The 24,909-nt window shown below is 37.4% G+C and overlaps 1 protein-coding gene and 2 non-coding genes across 3 annotated transcripts; 2 read left to right on the top strand and 1 right to left on the bottom strand.

Annotated features, from left to right (window-relative positions):
• Window positions 1-858: 858 nt before the first annotated feature.
• Window positions 859-967, bottom strand: LOC112731744 (small nucleolar RNA R71). Its single transcript, XR_003167507.1, has one exon. It is a non-coding gene; the product is annotated as a small nucleolar RNA R71 (small nucleolar RNA).
• Window positions 968-11,951: 10,984 nt separating this feature from the next.
• Window positions 11,952-12,803, top strand: LOC112729294 (protein RADIALIS-like 3). Its single transcript, XM_025779562.3, has 2 exons — window positions 11,952-12,345; window positions 12,570-12,803. Exon 1 carries the CDS (start codon window positions 12,090-12,092, stop codon window positions 12,333-12,335), a length of 246 nt encoding a protein of 81 aa, XP_025635347.1. The 5' UTR covers window positions 11,952-12,089; the 3' UTR covers window positions 12,336-12,345; window positions 12,570-12,803.
• A 9,349-nt stretch (window positions 12,804-22,152) lies between these two features.
• Window positions 22,153-22,260, top strand: LOC112730976 (small nucleolar RNA R71). Its single transcript, XR_003166774.1, has one exon. It is a non-coding gene; the product is annotated as a small nucleolar RNA R71 (small nucleolar RNA).
• Window positions 22,261-24,909: the final 2,649 nt, after the last annotated feature.

Here is a 24,909-nt window from a genome sequence, read left to right as displayed (position 1 = left end):
TCTCTCTTATTTTCGAAAATTCTCTTCTATCTCTCTCTTTTATTTTTGAAAATTCATCATTAAATTTTTAAATCTTTTTAGTTAATTAGCTTTAATTTTTTGAATTTAATTAATAAATAAAAATAAAAACAAAAATATTTTCTCTTTTTACTTCTAACTTTCGAATTCTTCTTCTTTTTTATTCAAATTTTTTTCTCTTCTCTCTATCTTCATTTTTCTTTCCTTTCTTCTTCACATCTCACAGAGAGTCCTCTGTTCTTGAACAAAGAGCTCCCATTCTTCTTCTCTCTTATTTTTCTTTTCTTGTTTATGACCAGGAATAGAGATAAAGAGCCTCTCTTTAATCTTGATCCTGAACCTGAGAAAACTCTAAGGAGGCGTTTACAACAAGCCAAAGTACAACACTCTGGAAGAAAGCTCTCAGAAAATTTCGAACAAGAAGTTGACAACATGGCAGCTAAACCTAATCATGAAGGAGGGGCAAGAAAGGTTCTTGATACTTTCACCATGCCTACCTCTGATTTCTATGGCAGAAGTATCTCTATACCTGCTATTGGAGCTAACAACTTTGAGCTTAAGCCTCAGTTAGTCTCTCTTCTACAACAGAATTACAAGTTTTATGGACTTCCATTGGAAGATCCACACCAATTTCTGTCAGAATTCTTGCAAATCTATGATACTATTAAGACCAATAGAGTAGATCCTGAGGTCTACAGACTCATTCTCTTTTCCTTTCCCTTTGCTGTTAGAGACAGAGCTAAAATATGGTTGGATTCTCAACCAAAAGAGAGCCTAGACTCTTAGGAGAAGCTGGTCAATGTTTTCTTGGCCAAATTTTTTCTTCCTCAAAAGATGAGCAAAATTAGAATAGAAGTTCAAACCTTTAGACAAAAAGAAGGTGAATCCCTCTATGAAGCTTAGAAAAGATACAAGCAACTGATCAGGAGATGTCCTCCTGACATGCTCTCAGAATGGTCTATCCTAGGAATTTTCTATGATAGTCTTTCTGAGATGTCCAAAATATCATTGGACGGTTCTTTAGGTGGATCACTCCACTTGAAGAAAACGCCTGAAGAGGCAAGAGAACTCATTGAGATGGTTGCAAAAATGTACACTTCTGAGAAAAATCCTGGGAAGAACCACCAGTGCTTACCAAAGAACTCAATGCTTTGGTACAGCATAAGCTACCTCAAAAGCTTCCGGATCCCGAACACTTCCTAATCCCTTGCACCATAGGCACCATGACCATGGAGAAGGCTCTGTGTGACCTAGGGTCAAGAATAAACCTCATGCCACTCTCTGTAATGGAGAAGTTGGGAATCTTTGAGCTACAAGCTACAAACATCTCACTAGAGATGGTAGACAAGTCAATGAAAAAAGCATATGGCTTAGTAGAGGATGTAGTGGTAAAGGTTGAAGACCTTTACATCCCTGCAAACTTCATTATCTTAGATACTGGGGAAGATGAGGATGAATCCATCATCCTTGGAAGACCATTTCTAGCCACTACCAATGCTATCATTGATGTAGCAAAGGGAGAATTGATTCTACAACTAGGGGAGGATCACATCTTGTTCAAGATGCCTCATCCCAACTCTCCCTCTGAAAAAAGAGAGATAATTATGCAACACTTAGTGTTCCAACCATCTCTTTCAGTGCAAAGCTTTACTGAGCCCCCAAACATCAATTCTAAGTTTGGTGTTGGGCAACCATCAACAAGCACTGAGAACAAAGGTACTAAGAAGAAAGTACCTAAAGGATGGAGGGACAAGAAAGTCCCGACTGAAGACCTCTCACCTAGCATGAGAGTTGTCTTCACCAAAAAACCAGTCATACCATATACAGTGAGTCGTGTCCTGTCTCTAGAGTATGTGGAGCTCATTCATGAGAAGATAGGAAGAAAGTTCATTGTAAGGGGCGAAATTCTGAGCCCATATCAACCTCCGTAAGGAGCTAACCGTCAAGCTAGTGACGTAAAAGAAGCGCTTGTTAAAAGGCAACCTAACCATAGTTATTGTTTATATTTTTCTTTGAATTTATTTTTTTTAAGTTATTTCTTTAGGTTCATGATCATGTGCAGCAGTCAGAACACAGACAGAAAGGTTCAGCAATGAAAACAGAAACTCTGGATAGAGTGTCTTGCTGACATTGAACACCAGCCAGGGAGCATAGCCTGGGCGTTCAATGCCCAAAATGGCAGCTTTGCTGGCGTTGAACGCCAGCCAGGGGTAGAGCCAAGGATTTCAACGTCCCAATTGGCAGCAGAGCTGGCATTGAACGCCAGCCAGAGGCAGACCTTGGGCATTCAAATGCCCATGAAAGAAGGGCAGGGAATCTGAATTCCCTAGCCTCTCAGGACTAGTGGGTCCCACAGCATCTTTACCTACCCCACTTCTTCCCTCTTACTTTCACTCTTCCCCATACACTCTTCCCTATAAACCCTAGCCCAATCACATCCATATCACTTTCCCAAATCCATCATAACTCCCACCGACCCCCACCCACTTCAAAATCAAATTTTCCTCCCATTTATCCCACCCATGACCGAAGCCTAACCTAGCCCACTCCTATAAATAACCCTCATTCTAACCCTTCATACACACACTTTTCATACACATCAAAGCCCCCTTGGTCGAATTACTTTCTCCCTCTTTCTTCTTCTATTTTCTTCTTCTTCTACTCTATTCTTCTTCTTTGTTTATTTTGCTCGAGGACGAGCAAAGTTTTTAAGTTTGGTGTGGGAAAAGTGTTGCTTTTTGCTTTCCATTACCACTTATGGCACCCAAGGTTGGAGAATCCTCTGGAAAGAGGAAAGGAAAGGCCATAGCCGCCACCTCCGAATCTTGGAAGATAGAGAGATTCATCACCAAATCCTACCAAGACCACTTCTATGAAGTGGTGGCAAAGAAGAAGGTGATCCCTGAGGTCCCTTTTAGGCTTAAGAAGAATGAGTATCCAGAAATCCGAAGAGAGATCCGGAGAACAGGTTGGGAAGTCCTAACCAATCCCATCCAAGAGGTTAGGATCTTAATAGTGCAAGAGTTCTATGCTAATGCATGGGTCACAAAAAACCATGACATTAGTGTGAACCCAAATCCCAAGAATTGGAGTACCATGGTCCGAGGGAAAATCTTAGACTTTAGTCTGAAAAGTGTGAGGTTGGCGTTCAACTTGCCTTTGATGCAAGGAGACCCACATCCTTACACTAGAAGAGTCAACTTTGATAAGAGACTGGATCAAGTGCTCTCAGACATCTGTGTGGAAGGAGTACAGTGAAAAAGAGATTCCCAAGGCAAGCCCATTCAACTAAGAAGGCTTGACCTCAAGCCCTTAGCTAGATGATGGTTGGAATTCATCCAAAACTCTATTATCCCTACTAGCAATCAGTTAGAAGTAACCATTGACAGAGCCATCATAATTCACTGCATCATGATTGGGAGTGAGGTAGAAGTACACGAGGTGATACCTCAAGAACTGTATAAGATAGCTAAGAAGCCCTCCACTCAAGCATGGTTGGCATTCCCTCACCTCATTTGTCACCTATGAAATTCAGCTGAAATTGTCATAGAGGGAGACATCTTTATTGAGGAGGACAAGCCCATCACTAAGAAAAGGATGGAGCAAACTAGAGAGCATGCACATGAGCCTGTGCAACCGCCTCAGCAGGAAATCCCTGGAATACCTCGAGGGATGCAATTTCCTCCTCAAGGCTATTGGCACCAATTGCATAATTCTCTTAGAGAATTGAACACTAATATGGGGTAATTGAGGATGAAGCATCAAGAGCATTCCCATATCCTCAATGAACTAAGAGAAGATCAAAGGGCTATGAGGGAAGAATAATAAAGACAAGGGCGTGACATTGAAGAGATCAAGCACTACATTGGATCCTCAAGGTGGAGTAGTAGCCGCCATCAATGAGGTGGATTCGTTCTCTCAATTCCCTTTTCTTATGTTATTTTTCTGTTTTCTGTTATGCTTTATTGTCTGCTCATGTTCTTATTGCATGATCATTTCTATTTATGTCTTAAAGCTATAAAATGTTCCATATATCTCTCACCTTACTTAAAAAAAATTTTATTTGAAAAGAATTGAGAGATACATAAATTTCAATTTCTATAATAAGAATAGTTCAATTATCTTGATGTGGTGGCATTGCTTTTGTTTTCTGAATATATGAATAAACAATGCATATTTGAAGATGGAATTTTAGAATGTTGGCTCTTGAAAGAATGATGAAAAAGGAAAAGTATTATTGATAATATGAAAAATTCAAAAATTGATTCTTGAAGTAAGAAAAAGCAGCAAAAAAAAGAAAAAAAAAGCATGTTGCAAAAGAAAAAAAAATATATATATATATATACGATATAAAAAAGCCAATAGCTCTTTAAACCCAAAGGCAAGAGCAAAAAGCCAATAACCCTTTAAACTAAAAGGCAAGGGTAAAAGGATCCAAGGCTTTGAGCATCAATGGTTAGGAGGGTCAAAAAGAAATAAAATCTTGGCCTAAGCACTCCAAATGAGAAGTGTCCCTAACTATATGCTTGTGGTGTGAAGGTGTCAAGTAAAAAGCTTGAGACTGAGCAGTTAAAGTCGTGATTCAAAGCAAAAGGAGTGTGCTTAAGAACTCTGGACACCTCTATCTGGGGATTCTAGCAAAGCTGAATCACAATCCGAAAGGGTTCACCCAGTTAAGTGTCTATGGCATTTATGTATCCAGTGGTAATACTAGAAAATAAAGTGCTTAGGGTCACGGCCAAGACTCTAAAAAGCGGTGTTAAAGAATAAAAAATAGCGAAACTAGGAGAGTCAATAATATTATCTGGATTCTAAGTTCCTAAAGATGCCAACACTTCTAAGTTTCAATGGATAGTAAGATGTCAAAACTATTTAGAAGCAAAAAATTACTAAGTCCCGCTCATCTAATTGAAACTGAGCTTCATTGAAAACTCAGAGATTTATTGTATCTTACTCTTCTTTCTATCCTACTTTGTTTTTGGTTGCTTGGGGACAAGCAACAGTTTAAGTTTGGTATTCTGATGAGCGGATATTTTATACGCTTTTTGCCATCATTTTCATATAGTTTTTAATATGTTTTGTTTAAGTTTTATTAAGTTTTCATAGGTTTTAGTGAAAAATTCACATTTTTGGATTCTACTTCGAGTTTGTGTGTTTTTATGAAATTTCAGGTATTTTCTGGCTAAAATTAAGGAGCTGGAGCAAAAGTCTGATTCAGAGACAGAGAAAGCACTGCAGATGTTGTCTAGATCTGACCTCTTTGCACTCGAAAGAGCTTTTCTAGAGCTACAAAAGTTCAAATGGAGTGTTCTCAATAGCTATGAAAAGCTATCATCTAGAGCTTTCCAGTAATGGATAATAGTTCATACTTTGTTTCAGAATTGAAAGCCTAAAACTGGCGTTCAATGCCAGCTTCCTGCCCTATTCTGGCGTCCAACACCCAAAGGAGAAGAGACCAGCGTCCAACGCCCAGGAAGGACCCCCTAGCCAGCGTTCAACGCCCTAGAGGCCTCCTAACATGTGGATCTCAATCAAGCTCAACCCAAACACTCACCAAGTGGTCCTCAGAAGTGGAATTTAGCACTAAAAGACTGTTTTACCCTTCTTATGTAATCCTTAGTCATTCGTCTAGTATTTATTTGAGAACTTTTACATCTTTAGAGACCTCGAGCATATTTTCGAATTCCACATTGTATTTTCTATCAGTATGAGTTTCTAAACCTCCTAGGTTGAGGGGAGGAGCTCTTCTGAGTTTTATGGATTAATAAAGTACTACTGTTCTATCTCAATACGTGTTTGATTCTCTATTTTAAGATGTATATTCGTTTTTCATCATTATGAATGCATTCAACCGGAACAAGGTTATCTCATTCTACATGGGTTCAGAGTGAGTTCTTCATCGGACAATAATGAACCACTAGCTTGATTATACATCTCTTAGACGGCTAATCCATGACTTCGTTGGGGACTACTTGAGACACCAGTTCAGCCGATGTACGGGGAGATTAGAGTCTTTATGGTAGAGACTAGAACTAATGGCGTAGAATTCTCTGATTCGAAAGATTCGACCTTGTCTGTGGCGTTTTGAGTAGGATCACTAAAGAGAACGAAGTGCAGGAGCTTCACCCTTCAATCAGACTAGATCCACACTAACCCTAGGGTTCATATCTGGAGGAGCATTGGCGATCCCTTAAGAAAGGCGTCGATCACATACGGCCTGCCATAGAAGAAATCATTCACAGTTGGAGTAGACAGTAAGACCAGATTAATCCAGAAGAACAAAGTATCTCCAAGCCCTAACCATCTCCATATCATTGCTTTCACCATCAATTGAGTAACATTTTAATTATTTTACTTTTATGCGCTCTAAACAAAGAATCCACTTTTCTATCCGCCTGACTAAGATCTACAAGATAACCATAGCTTGCTTCAAATCACAATCCTCTTGGGATCAACCCTAACTCACTCAGGTATTACTTGGACGACCCAGTCCACTTGCTGGTTCAGTTGTGCGAAGTGTAATTCTGCGCACCACTAGGCATCGACTAATGTAAGTCATTCTCCCTTTTTCCACCAATCTCAATTTCATCGAGAAGATCTTGTACTTCAACTTTTTTACCATGCAAATCTTTAGAAATCAAACTGGACTTTTCAAATCCTAAGGAGTCTAGGTCATATATACAGTCCAATGCACGTTCCCTAGTGCGCTCCTTCTTTTCAGCCATATAGGTTGAGAGTCGAGCCCAGTGGCTCGATATATCTATTCAAGTGGTCATGATGGACAATCTTTCCTTGGCCTTAGGGACTAATTTCATGCCATGGGCCCTACATAACCTTTGATAAGAGTGGGGTTCAAGGTGCTTATATCAATATCCAACGGTCGAACATTGGTATGATATTCTTTGAAGCTGACATTCATTTATTCGACATAGCAAGGGATATGTCAGCTTTAGTTTCTTTGATTCTTCCATCTTCATTCTATATCACCAGCTTCTGATGCAGAGTGAAGAAAATTGCCCCTACACCATGGATCCAATCTCTTTCCAAAAGCATATTGAAAGTTACCTTGGTAGGGACTACTATAAATACTGTTGGTCGTTCGACGCTTCCGACTTTAAGCCTAAGCGGGATCATTCCTAAAGCGATTGCTAATTTACCATTGAATCCGATGACAACCAAGTTTGTCTTAATCAAATCCTCGACTATTTTTTGGAATAATTGGAGCATATTCTCAGGTAGTAGGTTAATTGCTACTCCTCTATCGACCAAGATGTGATTAATCACCAATCTTTCGAATTTTGCCTTAATATCCAATGGTCGAAGATAACCTTTGGTGATCTCATCAGGCCTTTCAAATAACCCTTCTTTAATCATGCCATTTTTGACAAATCTGCATTTGTCACCTGGAATTATGTCATCGCAGTCTCCTTTGAGACAACTCTAAGGCCCTTCAAGACTGCCTTGGAAGTTGAAAGGGAAAGCAGAAACTGCGACAACATAGCCAAAATTAGTTTCATCAAACATTACATCTAGATCATCCTCAAAACTAGAGTCAAAATTTTCTATCAACACCTCTTCTTTTTTTCCTTCTGGTATCGAATTAATTGACTTAATAGCTGATATCTCTTTCGACTCCTCGTTTTCCTGGTCTTTGCTCAAAGATATCTTGTGTCCTTTCTTTTCCTGTTTCTGGGGTGACTTACTTGCTTTGCTAAATTCTTGTCATGGCCACTATATATCAACACAAGCATTTTGTGCTTAGGTCACAGCTCTTGGAATGAAAGGAGATTTTTCGTAAAAATTGCGACAAGACTTTCCTCGACCATTGCCCCTTCTTCCTGCTCCTTGTCTAGAGCTTCCTATTTTTTGAGCTCCAGCCCAATTTCCAAAACCTCCTCTAGGAACATTAAAACTATAATTTCCAGGGTAATTTGGGGCATTGTTTTGACCATTTGTTGTTCGATACATTAGATGGAGGAACTCTAGTTCGACTCGATATCCCTTGGAATTTCTGGTCGACTGTCACCATCGTGCACATGTGTTATTTGACAGGAGAAGTTGCAGACTCTTAACCTTTAACTCCTTGATTCAGTCGAGCTTATCTTAATTCTTCCTGATTGACATACTCTTTACTCTTTCTATATGAGTCGAAAGCTTTAACAGCTGAAGTGCCGAACAGGGTAATACATTGCAGGCATATAGCAACATTTTCTTCTTCCTCCCTTTGCCTCAATAAGAAATCTAATAGATCTTCTCTCGCTTTTGGGTAAATGGACCTTTTAGCTTCAAATATGTCCAATTCGAACTGCTCATCTTTTTTCATAGGTTCGACAAAATTCATATTGATTGTAAATGCCACTTTTTTTTGTTTCAGCAAAGTTTGATGTGACTTAAAAGGGATCAGAATCCACCTTCATTTTTGGTTTATCAGCAAACTTTAGTCGACCTTTGTCAATAGCCTAATGTATCAAATCCTTGAAATGAACACAATTGTTAGTATAATGTCCAGAATCTTGATAGAATTTACAAAACTTCTTATTTCTAATTTCAGAAACCGATGGCATTCTTTTTCCTTCAGGTAGTACAATTTACTTATCTTTTTTGCAATATATGAAAAATCTGTTCAGCTTTTTTTAGGTTAAAAGAGTACATCTTTCCTCTTGATAAAGGAGTCTTATCCTTTGTTGGATTAAGAGATTGACACATATAAGGAGGTCCATCTTTTAATTTTGCAACATAGATAAATTTATTGTTTGACTATTCTTCACTCATACAGCCAACATAGTTAACCTTTTTATTAAAAAGAGATTTTCTTTTGTTCGACTCTAGTTCTTCCTTTTATTTATTTAACTTTTCTATTTGCTGAACCTTATCGGCCGACTGAGCCAAGTCGATGAATTATTGATTTACTAATTTCTTTCAAATATTGAAATCAAGGTCATTGATGGCCATCTTGACCTTTTCTGATTCAAGAATAGGGATAAAGCATTTGTTTTTCACATTCTTGAAGTGTATAAGATAGTCATCGATTAGATAAAGTCACCTTCATTTACCTCTAAAAAATTGATCATGGAAAATTCTTTCTAACTGAACCCAGTTATGGATTGAATTAGGTTGTAGATCTGAAAACCAAGTAAAATCATTCTTTGTCAATGAAGAAGGAAAATATCTCATTTTTAAATATTCATTATTTGCCAACTCGCCTATTTCGACTGAATATCGAGCGATGTGCTCGACTGTCGACTCTCCACTCTCACTTGCAAACTTAGTAAGGAATTTGGGAGTTTTGACTCTCCTTGAGAGTTTAGCTTGCAAGACATAATCTGAAAAAGGGATACAAAACAAGGTTGATTTGTTACCCCAATGTTCAATCCCACTCTATTCAAGATTTGCTCAATAACTTGAGCTATATTTTGACCATAAACCTGAGCAGCATTGTTTGCTCTAGCTTTGTTTAATACCTTATTTAGATCATCTCCTCTATTCAAATTGAAAATAGGATTATTAACATGAAATCTCCCAAAAGGTTGGCCTAATGGTCGATTAATTGCTCCTACAATATGATCGACTCATCAGCAACTTTATTCTAATATTGTTATTTTCTAACATTGGATTTAATACTGTAGCAATTTGTTGTGTTATCATATTTACTAGATCATGATAGTTATCCTTTATGTATTGTCTAAATACAACAAAATATTCGACTGTAATAGGCAAAGATGTCCCTACAGGGATCTGCCTTGAGATCTCCAGAAATATTGAAGTACGGGTCCCTCCTATCAACACCTTAAGGGTTCCTACATCCTATGTCGAAATGACAGTCGACACTGTAAGAATTGATTATGGCATGGAACAAACCCAAGATATAGTGGGTTGTTTATTAAGGGTTGATAGGCATCATAATTTAACATGTAATAATAGTGTTGATTGTGTGTACCCATTAGACGATATCCTGAAGGAGGTGTTGGATTATACAAAGAATTATATTTTATAATGTTAATACCTCCAACATATATGGCATTAGGTTTCTCCAAGGGTGGTGAATAATTTGGAGGTAGTCCATATTAAGGCCATGTGACAGGTATGGCTGTTAGAGTACCTTCTGTCAACCGCTGGCTCGAAAGACTGGTCGAAGGGACTGCCTGTATTTTAGGACCTCTAGTGGAATTTTCACTATCATTATTCGACATATTCGTCGAAGTTGAAACTCTATCCGTCATGGTTAACTTACCACTGCATAATTGCATACATAGCTTGACACAAATCTAACCCAGGATCCTAACGAGCGTGCCAATTTGTTTCACTCATTTTTTGGTTGACTTCGACAGGTAGTGTCAAAATGAACTTATATCAAGATCTCAAGTATCAAGGAACAGATACGACTCCTCTGAAAAAGAGTGAGCTCGACCCGAGAATTACTTAATTATGGTGTCAAAGTAACTTATGTCGAAATTACTAGTAGCAGACTTATGAAAAATAATATAAAGGAATAAATAATCAAACAAAGAAGACAATGAAAGTATTAAAATATTGATAAAAGCAAAAGAACAATAAAAATAAAAAAATAAAATAAAAAAATAAATTAAATAAACAAAAGGAACCAAATTAAAAGCTGACTTCTAATACTTACATGCACATATACTCCATTTTTTCGTTACATCACTGGGGCTGAGAATTTTATGAGCTTACGTGATGATCTAGTATTGTTAGATGAAGTCCCCAAACTCTACTATTTATATCATGGAGATAGATTTGCCATGGAGTATGTTACCCACTATCTTACCTCCTTTTTTTCAACCATGACCTTGCTTTGACCATGAAAAATCCTGATCTCCAGGTTTTGACACTCTTGGTCTTCAAATCTCACCATTCTTCAGCTTGCTTCTCAAATTTCATACCCATGTTCTCCACTTAGTCTTGATGGTCGAGTAGCAAGCCTTAATGCTCAAGGAAAGACAATAACTACCTTTCAACTTCGATGCTCTTTATACCATCTTTCTTCGATCTCAGCTTATCCGTCTCTACTTCTGTCATCAAAACCTTTGGTAGTCGAAACACTCTTTTGTCGAGCAAAATTATTGTGCTTAAAATTAATGATGTAAAACAAGAATTGGTTTGATTTAAAAAATAATATAATAATCAAATTATATATTTTTATCATTTATTTACAACACAATTTTTCATTGCCACCAATAACCATAAGGGGAATACTAGGGGAACAATGACTATTTTGAACAACATGAATAACCACCAATCAAATAAAAACACACTACACCTCTAAATTAATTATCTAAATTTTAATATTAAAATAACCATCCATATACTAGTAAAATAAACATCCGATATATCTATTGTTTATATTGTTTAATATTTTCATTGTCTACCTATACTTTTTCTAACCATAATTAGCTAGTGTAGTTGGCCTGGACAGCCGACCCAGTCCTCTCTGTTGGCCAGGGCGGCCAATATGCTTTGCCCAGAAGGTTTGTTCGGCCTACTCAATTGGTCCGAAGGTTATAATTATATTAATAACTAAAGGATAAAAATGGCTTTTTATATTTTAAATTATCAAATAATTTCAATTTTAACTGAATCCTTTAAAATATGAAAGGACTTGACTTTAGTTATAAATCCATTAAGACTTGTAATCCATGGAATTTATTGCAAATCAATTCAATTCTTCATTCTTTTACCAATTTCATATGAAAAATTTAATTTCCAAATCAAATGAATTTCAATTTCATGAATTCCAAATACACTCTCAGTGATTGAAGATACTGATTCTCTCATATTGCTGCTCAATTTTATGGTCCAAAACTTTATTTTGTGGTTCCTAAGAAGACAACTCGCTCAAATTCTATACTTCACTTGACCAAAATATGCATGCCAACTAGCACTACTACACCTTATAAAAAGGAGCAGCCCTTGCCCCTTTCTTTACCTATATCATCACATCATCCATCTAAGTACCTTAGCTTTAAAACCTTATTCTCTATTGCCATTCTAAAATCAAAACACACACTTGTCTTGGATTAGTTTCATTCCTTTCCCTCCAAGAAGTTAATCAATTAATGGCGTCTAGCTCAATGCAATCTTCGTCATCGTGGAGTGCTAAGGACAACAAAGCCTTTGAGAGGGCTCTGGCTGTTTACGACAAGGACACCCCTGACCGATGGTACAACATTGCCCGCGCCGTTGGCGGGAAAACCCCGGAGGATGTGAAGCGGCACTATGAGCGTCTTGTTCACGACGTTAGGCACATTGAGTCAGGGCAAGTGCCATACCCAAATTACAAGAAGAGTGGAGGTTCTAATTAGGAGAAAAAAGGTACGTACTTGCCAGTGCCAATTCTTTATTAATTTTAAAAGTAAACAAGCTTTAAAATAGAAAATGTTAGAATCAAATACTTTTTGTAAAAAAAAAAAAACAGAAACAATTAATATTGGCTCAAATATAAAATATATTTCAAAAAAATATTAACCGTATAATATTTATCTTTATTTATTTGTTTTTGCCGAACTTAATTATTTTCTCCATGCGTCCACTTGCAGGCAGAGAAACCTGATGCTCCGTTCCATTCATTAATTGGCATAAGAAAGAAAGAAGTTCAGAATCTCACTATTATCCAACTACTCTAGAATCCATAGTATTATAACTTGTTTTTATGAAGAATAACATACATGTAGTGCTATTATTGTACGTAGCGTTGGATTATTATGTTAATTAGTCATAAAAATCATTTATATTCATGAGTTAATAGGAATAAACAGCAGGTTTTGCGCAAATTTTGAATTTTTTTTAATCCAATTTTTATGACAACCGAGTACCAATACCACTAAAATGAAATGAGGCAAACCAATAATTAACAAACAAGAGATTCAGATAAAGATGTTTAAAACATCTTTAAATAAAGACGTTTTATTTTGTTTATTAAATAAATTATTATGTATTAAATATTTTGTATGTGATATAAATTCAAAGTGTTATTTTTATTAAAAATATTATTGTATTCTTAAAATTGTTATTTTGATTTTAACATCAATTTTTTAATTTATTTAAAATTTAAATTTTTAATAAAAAAATTATCAGAGGATTGTTTTACTTTTTATAATTTTATAATATTATTTTTCTTTTTTCATTTTATTATCATTTTGATACTTTTTTTATTTAACAAAATTAATACTTTTTTACAAGTTGAATTTTTATTTACTATTTTTATAATTCTTTTAATATTTTTTTATTTTTGAAGATCTATATTTTAATCTAGTAAATTTTATTTATTTTTAAATTTTTTGAATATTATTGTAAAATTGAGAGATAATTTAAAAACTAAATCTTTTATAGCAAATAATTTTTCAATGGCAAAAAAAATAATAATCCTCAATATAAGATGATGTAATTTTATATATAAAAAAATTTTCAATATCAATAGTTTTAAACAAAATTGAATATGGTATTGTTCTAATTATTACTATTTTTCTTTTAAAAAAATAGAACAACAAAAGTCGCAAATATTTGTCATCTGATGTCCGTTTCTATCACTGGATGATCTCCTAATATCAAAAGGAGTAGTAAACTTGCTTTTAGAAAATTGAGTAGAAATTTTAATAATGCACATCACATAATAAAGACGGAAATGACAAACAAATTTCAATAAAGTTAATTAAGCATCAAAATGATTAGATGTAAGCTAAACAATTTCATTTCGAAGAGCATCTAAACCTATATTCAATATTAACGAATATTATTCCCATCTAGACCTATATTCCTAACAAATGAATTTACTATAAAATTATTTTTAAATTAAAAAATTAAAGAAGCTAACAAGTACTTTGAGAATTCCTCCCTCTTTCATCATCAGTAGGTATACTTTCCTCGTATCAAATAATTGTTGCAACTTAAACTCTAGACTAGTAACCTTTTGATGCGAATTATATAAGTTGGATTCCAAATTATAATATTTTTCTATAAAATAGCATTAGCGTAGTAGTCAAAGAAGATTCAGCTGAATTAGTAAAAATAAACATCCCATTAAGCTAACTTCTAATATTTCTATAGGTGTTCGTAGGTATAGCTGATGAGCGGATATTTTATACGCTTTTTGGCATTGTTTTCATATAGTTTTCATTATGTTTTGTTTAAGTTTTATTAAGTTTTTATAGGTTTTAGTGAAAAATTCATATTTTTGGATTCTACTTTGAGTTTGTGTGTTTTCATGCAATTTCAGGTATTTTCTGGCTGAGATTGAGGAGTTCGAGCAAAAGTCTGATTCAGAGGCAGAGAAAGCACTGCAGATACTGTCAGGATCTAACCTCCGTGCACTCAAAAGAGCTTTTCGGGAGCTATAAAAGTCCAAATGACACGCTCTCAACGGCTATGGAAAGCTAACATCTAGAACTTTCCAGAAATACTTAATAGTCCATACTTTGGTTAAGAATTGAAGGCCCAAAACTGGCGTTCAATGCCAGCCACTAGCCCCATTCCTAGCGTCCAGCGCCCACAGGGGAGCAATTAGAGTTCAACGCCCAAAAGGGGGTTCCTAGCCAGCGTTCAATGCCCCAAGGGACACTAGCGCATGGGAGACACTCAATCTCAGCCCAAACACTCACCAAGTGGGCCCCAAAAGTGGATTTTCGCACTACCAACCTAGTTTATCTAAATTTTGTAATCCTTAGTCATTAGATTAGTATATATAGGAGAAGGATCACCCTTGTTGAGGGTTCCACCAATCTTCTCCCTCCCCCATTCGAATACTTTACTACTTTTGTACAGTATGAATCACTAACCTCCTAAGTTAGGGTTAGAAGCTCTGTTGAGTTTCATGAATTAATAATATTACTGTTCTATTTTCAATACAATTTTGATTCTATTCTCTTATACATTCTCGTTCTTTATCTCATGAATTGAGGGTGACCCGTGACGATCACCCTTGTTCTACTTGGGTTCTGTGCGATTCCTGACCCGGATAGCGTTGAACTAAATATAGAGTTTGCATTGCGGATTCGTATAGAGCATCTGAGCAACTTTGGATATGTGACATATAATCTCATTGTCTATGGGTGTGTGAGGTTTTTGTGGCGCTAAGGCTAGATTCAGAGAAGCAACCCTCTCTGATTCGGAAGATCTGCCTTGTCTGTAGCACCTTGAGTAGGATTGTGAAGGTGAGTGGCTTGCTTAGAGCTTCATCTTCTGCTACAGTGAGAAGCCTAGAGGTGATTTGATTAGAGGACATGAGTCATCTCAACGTGGTAGATTGCTGTAGTAGCGGAAGTTAACTTGATGAGAAGACATGAGTTAATCACTTACGGCTGCCATGAATAAATCAGAAAGCTCTTGAGATAGACAGTAAGAAAAGTTAATCCGAAAAGACAAAGAATCTCCTAAGCCTTAACTATTCGTCCATAACTGTTTTCACAAATCAATCCGGTATTTCTATCTTTATTTATTTTATGCATTTTCCGTGACAAACTATATTTTCTATCCTCCTAACTAAGATCTGCAAGGTGTCCACTGCTTGCTCAAAACAACAATCCTCGTAGGATCGACCATGACTCACCTCAGGTATTACTTGGACGACTGGTGCACGAAATTGTGATGTCCAGGCTCAAACAATCCCTGGCAACATGAGCAACTTGGTACGCGTAATCGTGATTATACTTTAATTCTGTAAAATTCATGGCTCTTTCTTTCCCTGGCAATGGCGCCAAGAACATGGTGCCAATACCACGGTTCACAACTTCGATACAACTAACCAGCAAGTACACTGGGTCGTCCAAGTAATACCTTACGTGAGTAAGGGTCGAATCCCACGGAGATTGTTGGTATGAAGCAAGCTATGGTCACCTTGCAAATCTCAGTCAGGCGGATATAAATTGATAATGATGTTTTCGAATAATAAATAATAGGATAGGGGTAGAGATACTTATGTAAATCATTGGTAGGAATTTCAGATAAGCGAATGGAGATGCTTTTCGTTCCTCTGAACCTCCGCTTTCCTGCTATCTTCATCCAATCAGTCTTACTCCTTTCCATGGCTGGCTTTATGCAAGGGCATCACCGTTGTCAGTGGCTACATCCCCTCCTCTCAGTGAATAATATGCTCACACACCCTGTCACGGCACGGCTATTCATCTGTCGGTTCCCGATCATGCTGGAATAGGATTCACCCTCCTTTTGCGTCTGTCACTAACGCCCAGCACTCGCGAGTTTGAAGCTCGTCACAGTCATTCAATCATTGAATCCTACTCGGAATACCACAGACAAGGTTTAGACCTTCCGGATTCTCTTGAATGCCGCCATTATTCTAGCTTACGCCACGAAGATTCTGGTTAGGAGATCTAAGAGATATTCATTCTAGCTTTATTTCATGTAGAACGGAGGTGTTTGTCAGGCACGTGTTCATAGGGGAGATGGTGATGAGCGTCACACATAATCATCACCTTCATCACGTTCTTGGGTGCGAATGAATATCTTAGAAGCGAAATAAGATGAATTGAATAGAAAACAGTAGTATCTTTGAGGAACAGCAGAGCTCCACACCTTAATCTATGGAGTGTAGAAACTCTACCGTTGAAAATACATAAGTGATAGGTCCAGGCATGGCCGAATGGCCAGCCCCCCTAATCTAAGAACCAGGCGTCCAAAGATGGTCAAAAAGACGCCTAATACACTAGTAAAAGGTCCTATTTATAATAAACTAGCTACTAGGGTTTACATGAGTAAGTAATTGATGCATAAATCCACTTCCTGGGCCCACTTGGTGTGTGTTTGGGCTGAGCCTGAGTGTTGCACGTGCAGAGGCCATTTGTGGAGTTGAACGCCAGTTTCTGTGCCAGTTTGGGCGTTCAACTCTGGTTTTGGATCCTTTTCTGGCGCTGGACGCCAGATTTGGGCAGAAGGCTGGCGTTGAACGCCAGTTTACGTCATCAATTCTTGGCCAAAGTATGGACTATTATATATTGCTGGAAAGCCCTGGATGTCTACTTTCCAACGCAATTGGAAGCGCGCCATTTCGAGTTCTGTAGCTCCAGAAAATCCACTTTTAGTGCAGAGAGGTCAGAATCCAACAGCATCAGCAGTCCTTTTTCAACCTCTGAATCTGATTTCTGCTCAAGTCCCTCAATTTCAGCCAGAAAATACCTGAAATCACAGAAAAACACACAAACTCATAGTAAAGTCCAGAAATGTGAATTTAACATAAAAACTAATGAAAACATCCCTAAAAGTGACTAGATCCAACTAAAAACATACTAAAAACAATGCCAAAAAGCGTATAAATTATCCGCTCATCACAACACCAAACTTAAATTGTTGCTTGTCCCCAAGCAACTGAAAATCAAATAGGATAAAAAGAAGAGAATATACTATAAATTCCAAACTATCAATGAAACATAGCTCCAATCATATGAGCGGGACTTATAGCTTTTTGCCCCTTGAATAGTTTTGGCATCTCACTTTATCCATTGAGGTTCAAAATGATTGGCATCTATAGGAACTTCAGATTTCGAATAGTGTTATTGACTCTCCTAGTTCAGTATGATGATTCTTGAACACAGCTTCTTTATGAGTCTTGGCCGTGGCCCTAAGCACTTTGTTTTCCAGTATTACCACCGGATACATAAATGCCACAGACACATAATTGGGTGAACCTTTTCAGATTGTAACTCAGCTTTGCTAAAGTTTCCAATTAGAGGTGTCCAGGGTTCTTAAGCACACTCTTTTTTTGCTTTGGACCTTGACTTTAACCGCTCAGTCTCAAGTTTTCACTTGACACCTACACGCCACAAGCACATGGTTAGGGACAGCTTGGTTTAGCCGCTTAGACCAGGATTTTATTCCTTTAGGCCCTCCTATCCACTGATGCTCAAAGCCTTGGGATCCTTTTTATTTGCCCTTGCCTTTTGGTTTTAAGGGTTATTGGCTTTTTCTGCTTGCTTTTTCTTTTTCTTTCTATTTTTTTTCCGCCCTTTTTTTTTTCTGCAAGCTTTGTTCTTTGCTGCTTTTTCTTGCTTCAAGAATCATTTTTATGATTTTTCAGATTATCAAATAACATTTCTCCTAGTCATCATTCTTTCAAGAGCTAACATATTTAACATTCTTAAACAACAACTTCAAAAGACATATGCACTGTTCAAGCATACATTCAGAAAACAAGAAGAATTGTCACCACATCAATATAATTAAGCTAAGTTCAAGGATAAATTCGAAACTCATGTACTTCTTGTTCTTTTGAATTAAAACATTTTTCATTTAAGAGAGGTGATGGATTCATAGGACATTCATATCTTTAAGACAAAGTTACTAACTACTAATGATCATGTAATGAAGGCACAAACATAGATAAGCACATAATATAGAAAACAAAAAACAGAGAAAGCAAGAACAAGGAATGAATCCACCTTAGTGATGGTGGCGTTTCCTTCTTGAGGAACCAATGATGTCCTTGAGCTCTTCTATGTCTCTTCCTTGTCTTTGTTGCTCCTCCCTCATTGCTTTTTGATCTTCTCTTATTTCATGAAGCATGATGGAGTGCTCTTGATGTTCCACCCTTAGTTGTCCCATATTGGAACTCAATTCTCCTAGGGAGGTGTTGATTTGCTCCCAATAGTTTTGTGGAGGAAAGTGCATTTGAGGCATCTCAGGGATCTCATGGAAATGAGCTTCTTGTGCCTCTTGAGCTCCATGGCTGGGCTCTCTAGCTTGCTCCATCTTTTTCTTAGTGATGGGCTTGTCCTCTTTGATGAGGATATCTCCCTTTATGTCAATCCCAGCTGAATTGCATAGGTGGCAGATGAGGTGAGGAAAGGCTAACCTTGCCATAGTGGAGGACTTGTCAGCCACCTTGTAGAGTTCTTGAGGTATAATCTCATGAACTTCCACCTCTTCTCCAATCATGATGCTATGGATCATGATGGCCCGGTCTATAGTAACTTCAGACCGGTTGCTAGTGGGAATGATTGAGCATTGAATAAACTCCAACCATCCTCTAGCTATAGGCTTGAGGTCCAATCTTCTTAGTTGAACCGGCTTGCCTTTGGAGTCAATCTTCCATTGAGCTCCTTCTACACATATGTCCATAAGGACTTGGTCCAACCTTTGATCAAAGTTGACTCTCCTTGTGTAGGGGCGTGCGTTCTCTTCCATGTATGGCAAGTTGAACGCCAACCTCACATTTTCCGGACTAAAATCTAAGTATTTCCCCCGAACCATTGTAACATAGTTCTTTGGATCCGGGTTCTTACTTTGATCATGGTTCTTGGTGATCCATGCATTGGCATAGAACTCTTGAACCATTAGGATGCCGACTTGTTGGATGGGATTTGTTAGAACTTCCCAACCTCTTCTTTGAATTTCATGTCGGATCTCCGGATACTCATTTCTTTTGAGTTTAAAAGGGACCTCAGGGATCACCTTCTTCTTGGCCACAACATCATAGAAGTGGTCTTGATGGGCTTTGGAGATGAACCTTTCCATCTCCCATGACTCGGATGTGGAAGCTTTTGTCTTCCCTTTCCCTCTTCTAGAGGATTCTCCGGTCTTGGGTGCCATCAATGGTAATGGAAAAACAAAAAAAGCTATGCTTTTACCACACCAAACTTAGAATATTGCTCGCCCTCGAGCAATAAACAAAAGAATAAAAGAGGAAGAAGAAATATGGAGAGGGAGAGGGAGATGTGGATTCGGCCAAGGAGAGTGTAGAGGGGTGTGTTGTGTGAATTTGATGAAGAATGGAGGTCTTTATATAGGGAAGGGAGGGGGGTTAAGGTTCGGCCATATGGGCGGGTTTGGGTGGGAAATTGGTTTTGAATTTTGAAGGTAGGTGGAGTTTATGAGGTAGGTTTATGGGGAAGAGTGGATGGATGTGAGTGGTGAAGAGGTGATGGGGAAGAGAGTTTGAGGTGATTGGTGAAGGGTTTTTTGGGGAAGAGTGTTTATGGGGTTGTGTGAAAGAGAGTGGTGAGAAGAAGTGAGTGGAGGTAGGTGGGGATCCTGTGGGGTCCACAGATCCTGAGGTGTTCAAGGATTTACATCCCTGCACCCATTAGGCATGTAAAAATGCCTTTGTACCCAACTCTGGGCGTTCAGCGCCAGGTTGGTGGCCATTTTGGGCGTTCAACGCCCATCTGTGTGCCATTTCTGGCGTTGAACGCCAGAACCATGCCTGTTCTGGCGTTCAGCGCCCAGAAGCTACCCATTTTGGGCGTTCAGCGCCAGAACCATGCTCTGTTCTGGCGCTGAACGCCAGACAGATGCTCCTCCAGGGTGTGATTTTTCTTCTGCTGTTTTTGATTCTGTTTTCAATTTTTATATTTATTTTGTGACTCCACATGATCATGAACCTAAGAAAACATGAAAAATAATAAAAATAAGAATTAGATAAACATTGGGTTGCCTCCCAACAAGCGCTTCTTTAATGTCAATAGCTTGACAGTGGGCTCTCATGGAGCCTCACAGATGGGCAGAGCTTTGTTGAAACTTTCCAACACCAAACTTAGAGTTTGGATATGGGAGTTCAACACCAAACTTAGAGTTTGGTTGTGGCCTCCCAACACCAAACTTAGAGTTTGACTGTGGGGGCTCTGGTTGACTCTGCTTTGAGAGAAGCTTTTTCTGCTTCCTCTCCATGGTTGCAGAGGGAGATCCTTGAGTTTTAAACACAAGGGAGTTATCATTCCATTGAAGGAATATTTCACCTCTGTCAACATCAATCACAGCTCTTGCTGTGGCCAGGAAAGGTCTTCCCAGGATGATGGATTCATCCTCTTCCTTTCCAGTATCCAGGACTATGAAATCAGTAGGTATGTAAAGGCCCTCAACCTTTACTAATACATCTTCTACTTGTCCATAAGCCTGTTTTCTTGAGCTGTCTGCCATCTCTAGTGAGATTTTAGTAGCTTGCACCCCATAGATTCCCAGTTTCTCTATTACAGAGAGGGGCATGAGGTTTATTCCTGAACCAAGGTCACACAGAGCCTTGAAGATCATGGTGCCTATGGTACAAGGTATTATGAACTTTCCAGGATCCTGTCTCTTCTGAGGCAATGTCAGTTGATCCAGATCACTTAGTTCATTGATGAACAAGGGAGGTTCAACTTCCCAAGCATCAATGCCAAATAATTTGGCATTCAGCTTCATGATTGCACCAAGAAACTTGGCAGTTTGCTCTTCAGTGACATCCTCATTCTCTTCAGAAGAGGAATACTCATCAGAGCTCATGAAGGGCATAAGGAGGTTCAATGGAATCTCTATGGTCTCTAGATGAGCCTCAGAGTCCTTTGGTTCCTCAGAGGGAAGCTCCTTATTGATCACTGGACATCCCAGGAGGTCTTCCTCCTTGGGATTCACGTCCTCTCCTCTCCTCACAGGTTCGGCCATGGCGCTTATGTCAATGGCCTTGCACTCTCCTTTTGGGTTCTCTTCTGTATTGCTTGGGAGAGTACTAGGAGGGATTTCAGTGATCCTTTTACTCAGCTGGCCCACTTGTGCTTCCAGATTTCTAATGGAAGACCTTGTTTCATTCATGAAACTTACAGTGGCCTTAGATAGATCAGAGACTAGATTTGCTAAATTAGAAGCATTTTGTTCAGAGTTCTCTGTCTGTTGCTGAGTTGATGATGGAAAAGGTTTATTATTGTTAAACCTATTTCTTCCACCATTATTAAAGCCTTGTTGGGGCTTTTGATCCTTCTATGAGAAATTTGGATGATTTCTCCATGTTGAGTTATAGGTGTTTCCATAAGGTTCACCTAAGTAATTTACCTCTGCTATTGCAGAGTTCTCAGGATCATAAGCTTCTTCTTCAGAAGATGCCTCTTGAGTACTGTTGGATGCAGCTTGCATTCCATGCAGACTCTGAGAGATCATATTGACTTGCTGAGTCAATATTTTATTCTGAGCCAATATGGCATTCAGAGTATCAACTTCAAGAACTCCCTTCTTCATAGGCGTCCCATTACTCACAGGATTCCTTTCAGAAGTGTACATGAACTGGTTATTAGCAACCATGTCAATGAGTTCTTGAGCTTCTGCAGGCGTTTTCTTTAGGTGAATGGATCCACCTGCAGAAGTGTCCAGTGACATCTTTGATAGCTCAGATAAACCATCATAGAATATATCCAGGATGGTCCATTCTGAAAGCATGTCAGAAGGACACTTTTTGGTCAACTGTTTGTATCTTTCCCAAGCTTCATAGAGGGATTCACCTTCTTTCTGTCTGAAGGTTTGAACATCAGCTCTAAGCTTGCTCAGCTTTTGAGGAGGAAAGTACTTGGCTAAGAAAGCCGTGACTAGCTTATCCCAAGAGTTCAGGCTGTCTTTGGGTTGAGAATCCAACCATAATCTAGCTCTGTCTCTTACAGCAAAAGGGAAAAGCATGAGCCTGTAGACTTCAGGATCTACTCCATTAGTCTTAACAGTATCACATATCTGCAAGAATTCAGTTAAGAACTGAAAAGGATCTTCAGATGGAAGTCCATGAAACTTGCAGTTCTGCTGCATCAGAGAAACTAATTGAGGTTTCAGCTCAAAGTTGTTTGCTCCAATGGCAGGAATGGAGATGCTTCTTCCATGTAAATTGGAATTAGGTGCAGTAAAGTCACCAAGCATTCTCCTTGCATTGTTGTTGGGTTCGGCTGCCATTTCCTTTACTTGTTCGAAATTTTCAATCAAGTTGTCTCTGGATTGTTGTAATTTAGCTTCTCTTAATTTTCTCTTCAGAGTCCTTTCAGGTTCTGGATCAGCTTCAACAAGAATGCCTTTTTCTCTGTCCCTGCTCATAAGAAAGAGGAGAGAAAAAGAAAAGAAGAGGAATCCTCTATGTCACAGTAAAGAGGATCCTTATTGTTAGTAGAAGAAAAGAACTTGGTGGCATTACTGCACGAAATTGTGATCTCCAGGCTCGAACAAATCCTGGTAATGGCTCCAAAGCTTGGTGCTCTGATCTTAATTCATAATTGTCACAGTAAAGAGGTTCCTTATTGTTAGTAGAAAAGAAGAAGAAGAAATTCGAACACAGATAGAGGAGGGGGTTCGAATTTGGTGATGATGTGAGGAAGAGATGTTAGTAGATGAATAAATAAATAGAATAAGATGAGAGAGAAGGAGGGAATTTTCGAAAATAATTTTTGAAAAAGAGTTAGTGATTTTTTTGAAAAAATGTTAGTAATTTTCGAAAATTCAAATTTAAAAATTAAAATAATTAATAAATTAAAAAGAAATCTTGAAAGAGGGGGAAGATATTTTCGAAAATGAGAGAGAGAGAGTTAGTTAGGTGATTTTGAAAAAGATAAGAAACAAACAAAAAGTTAGTTAGTTAGTTGAAACAAATTTTGAAAGGATAAGAAGTTAGGAAGTTAGAAAAGATATTTTGAAAAGATATTTTTTTGAAAAAGATAAGATAAGAAGATATTTTTGAAAAGATATGATAGGAATTAGTTTTTGAAAAAGATTTGATTTTTAAAATCACAATTAATGACTTGATTCATAAGAAATCACAAGATATGATTCTAGAACTTAAAGTTTGAATCTTTCTTAACAAGCAAGTAACAAACTTCAAATTTTTGAATCAAAACATTAATTGATTATGTTATTTTCGAAAATTTGGTATAAAAATAAGAAAAAGATTTTTGAAAAATATTTTTGGAATTTTCGAAAATAACTAAGAATTTTGAGAAAGATTTGATTTTTGAAAAAGATTTTGAAAAAGATAAGATTTTTAAATTGAAAATTTGATTTGACTTATGAGAAACAATTTGATTTTTAAAAATTTTTGAAAAAGTCAACTCAATTTTCGAATTTGATGAGAGAAAAAGGGAAAGATATTTTTTTGATTTTTGAATTTTTATGATGCAAGAGAAAAACACTAAAAAGATGCAATGCATGAAATTTTTAGATCAAAAAAATGAATGCATGCATGAATGATATGAGTGTCAAGATGAACACCAAGAACATTATGAAGATCATGATGAACATCAAGAACACAATTTTGAAAAATTTTTTTAATGCAAAGAAAACATGCAAGACACCAAACTTAGAATTCTTTAATGCTTAGACACTAAGAATTCAAGAATGCATATGATAAACATGAAAAGACACAAAACAAAAAATCATCAAGATCAAACAAGAAGACTTACCAAGAACATCTTGAAGATCATGAAGAACACTATGAATGCATGATATTTTCGAAAAATGCAAGATGCATATGCAAGTGACACCAAACTTATGATATGACTCAAGACTCAAACAAGAAACACAAAAAATATTTTTGATTTTTATGATTTTCTAATTTTTTTTGGATTTTTTTCGAAAATTAATTGAAAAAGGAAAATAAGGATTCCAAAATTTTTAATATGAATTCCAGGAATCTTGCATTCTTAGTCTAAAGCTTCAGTCCAGGAATTAGACATGGCTCACTAGCCAGCCAAGCTTTCAATGAAAGCTCCGGTCCAAAACACTAGACATGGCCAATGGCCAGACAAGCTTCAGCATGTAATTCAAACATGACACGCCTGACATACTCATTCCCAAAGGAATAGGACATGGCTTTACAGCCAGCCAGGCTTCAACATGCTTCATGAAACACTAGAATTCATTCTTAAAAATCTTGGATAAAATTTTTGAAAACATTTTTTTTTCGAAAACAGATGAGAGATTTTTGAAAATATTTTTGAAAGATTTTTTTTTTGAAAACAAAACGAAAAGAAAATTACCTAATCTGAGCAACAAGATGAACCGTCAGTTGTCCAAACTCAAACAATCCCCGACAACGGCGCCAAAAACTTGGTGCACGAAATTGTGATGTCCAGGCTCAAACAATCCCTGGCAACGTGAGCAACTTGGTACGCGTAATCGTGATTACACTTTAATTCTGTAAAATTCATGGCTCTTTCTTTC

The sequence above is a fragment of the Arachis hypogaea genome, chromosome 12 (assembly GCF_003086295.3).
Source record: "Arachis hypogaea cultivar Tifrunner chromosome 12, arahy.Tifrunner.gnm2.J5K5, whole genome shotgun sequence".
Classification (NCBI taxonomy): domain Eukaryota; kingdom Viridiplantae; phylum Streptophyta; class Magnoliopsida; order Fabales; family Fabaceae; genus Arachis; species Arachis hypogaea.
This window is presented reverse-complemented; position numbering and strand designations above follow the sequence as displayed.

Excerpts from the sequence above, each read along its gene's own strand:
- LOC112729294 (XM_025779562.3), top strand. The coding sequence starts at position 12,090 with ATGGCGTCTAGCTCAATGCAATCTTCGTCATCGTGGAGTGCTAAGGAC.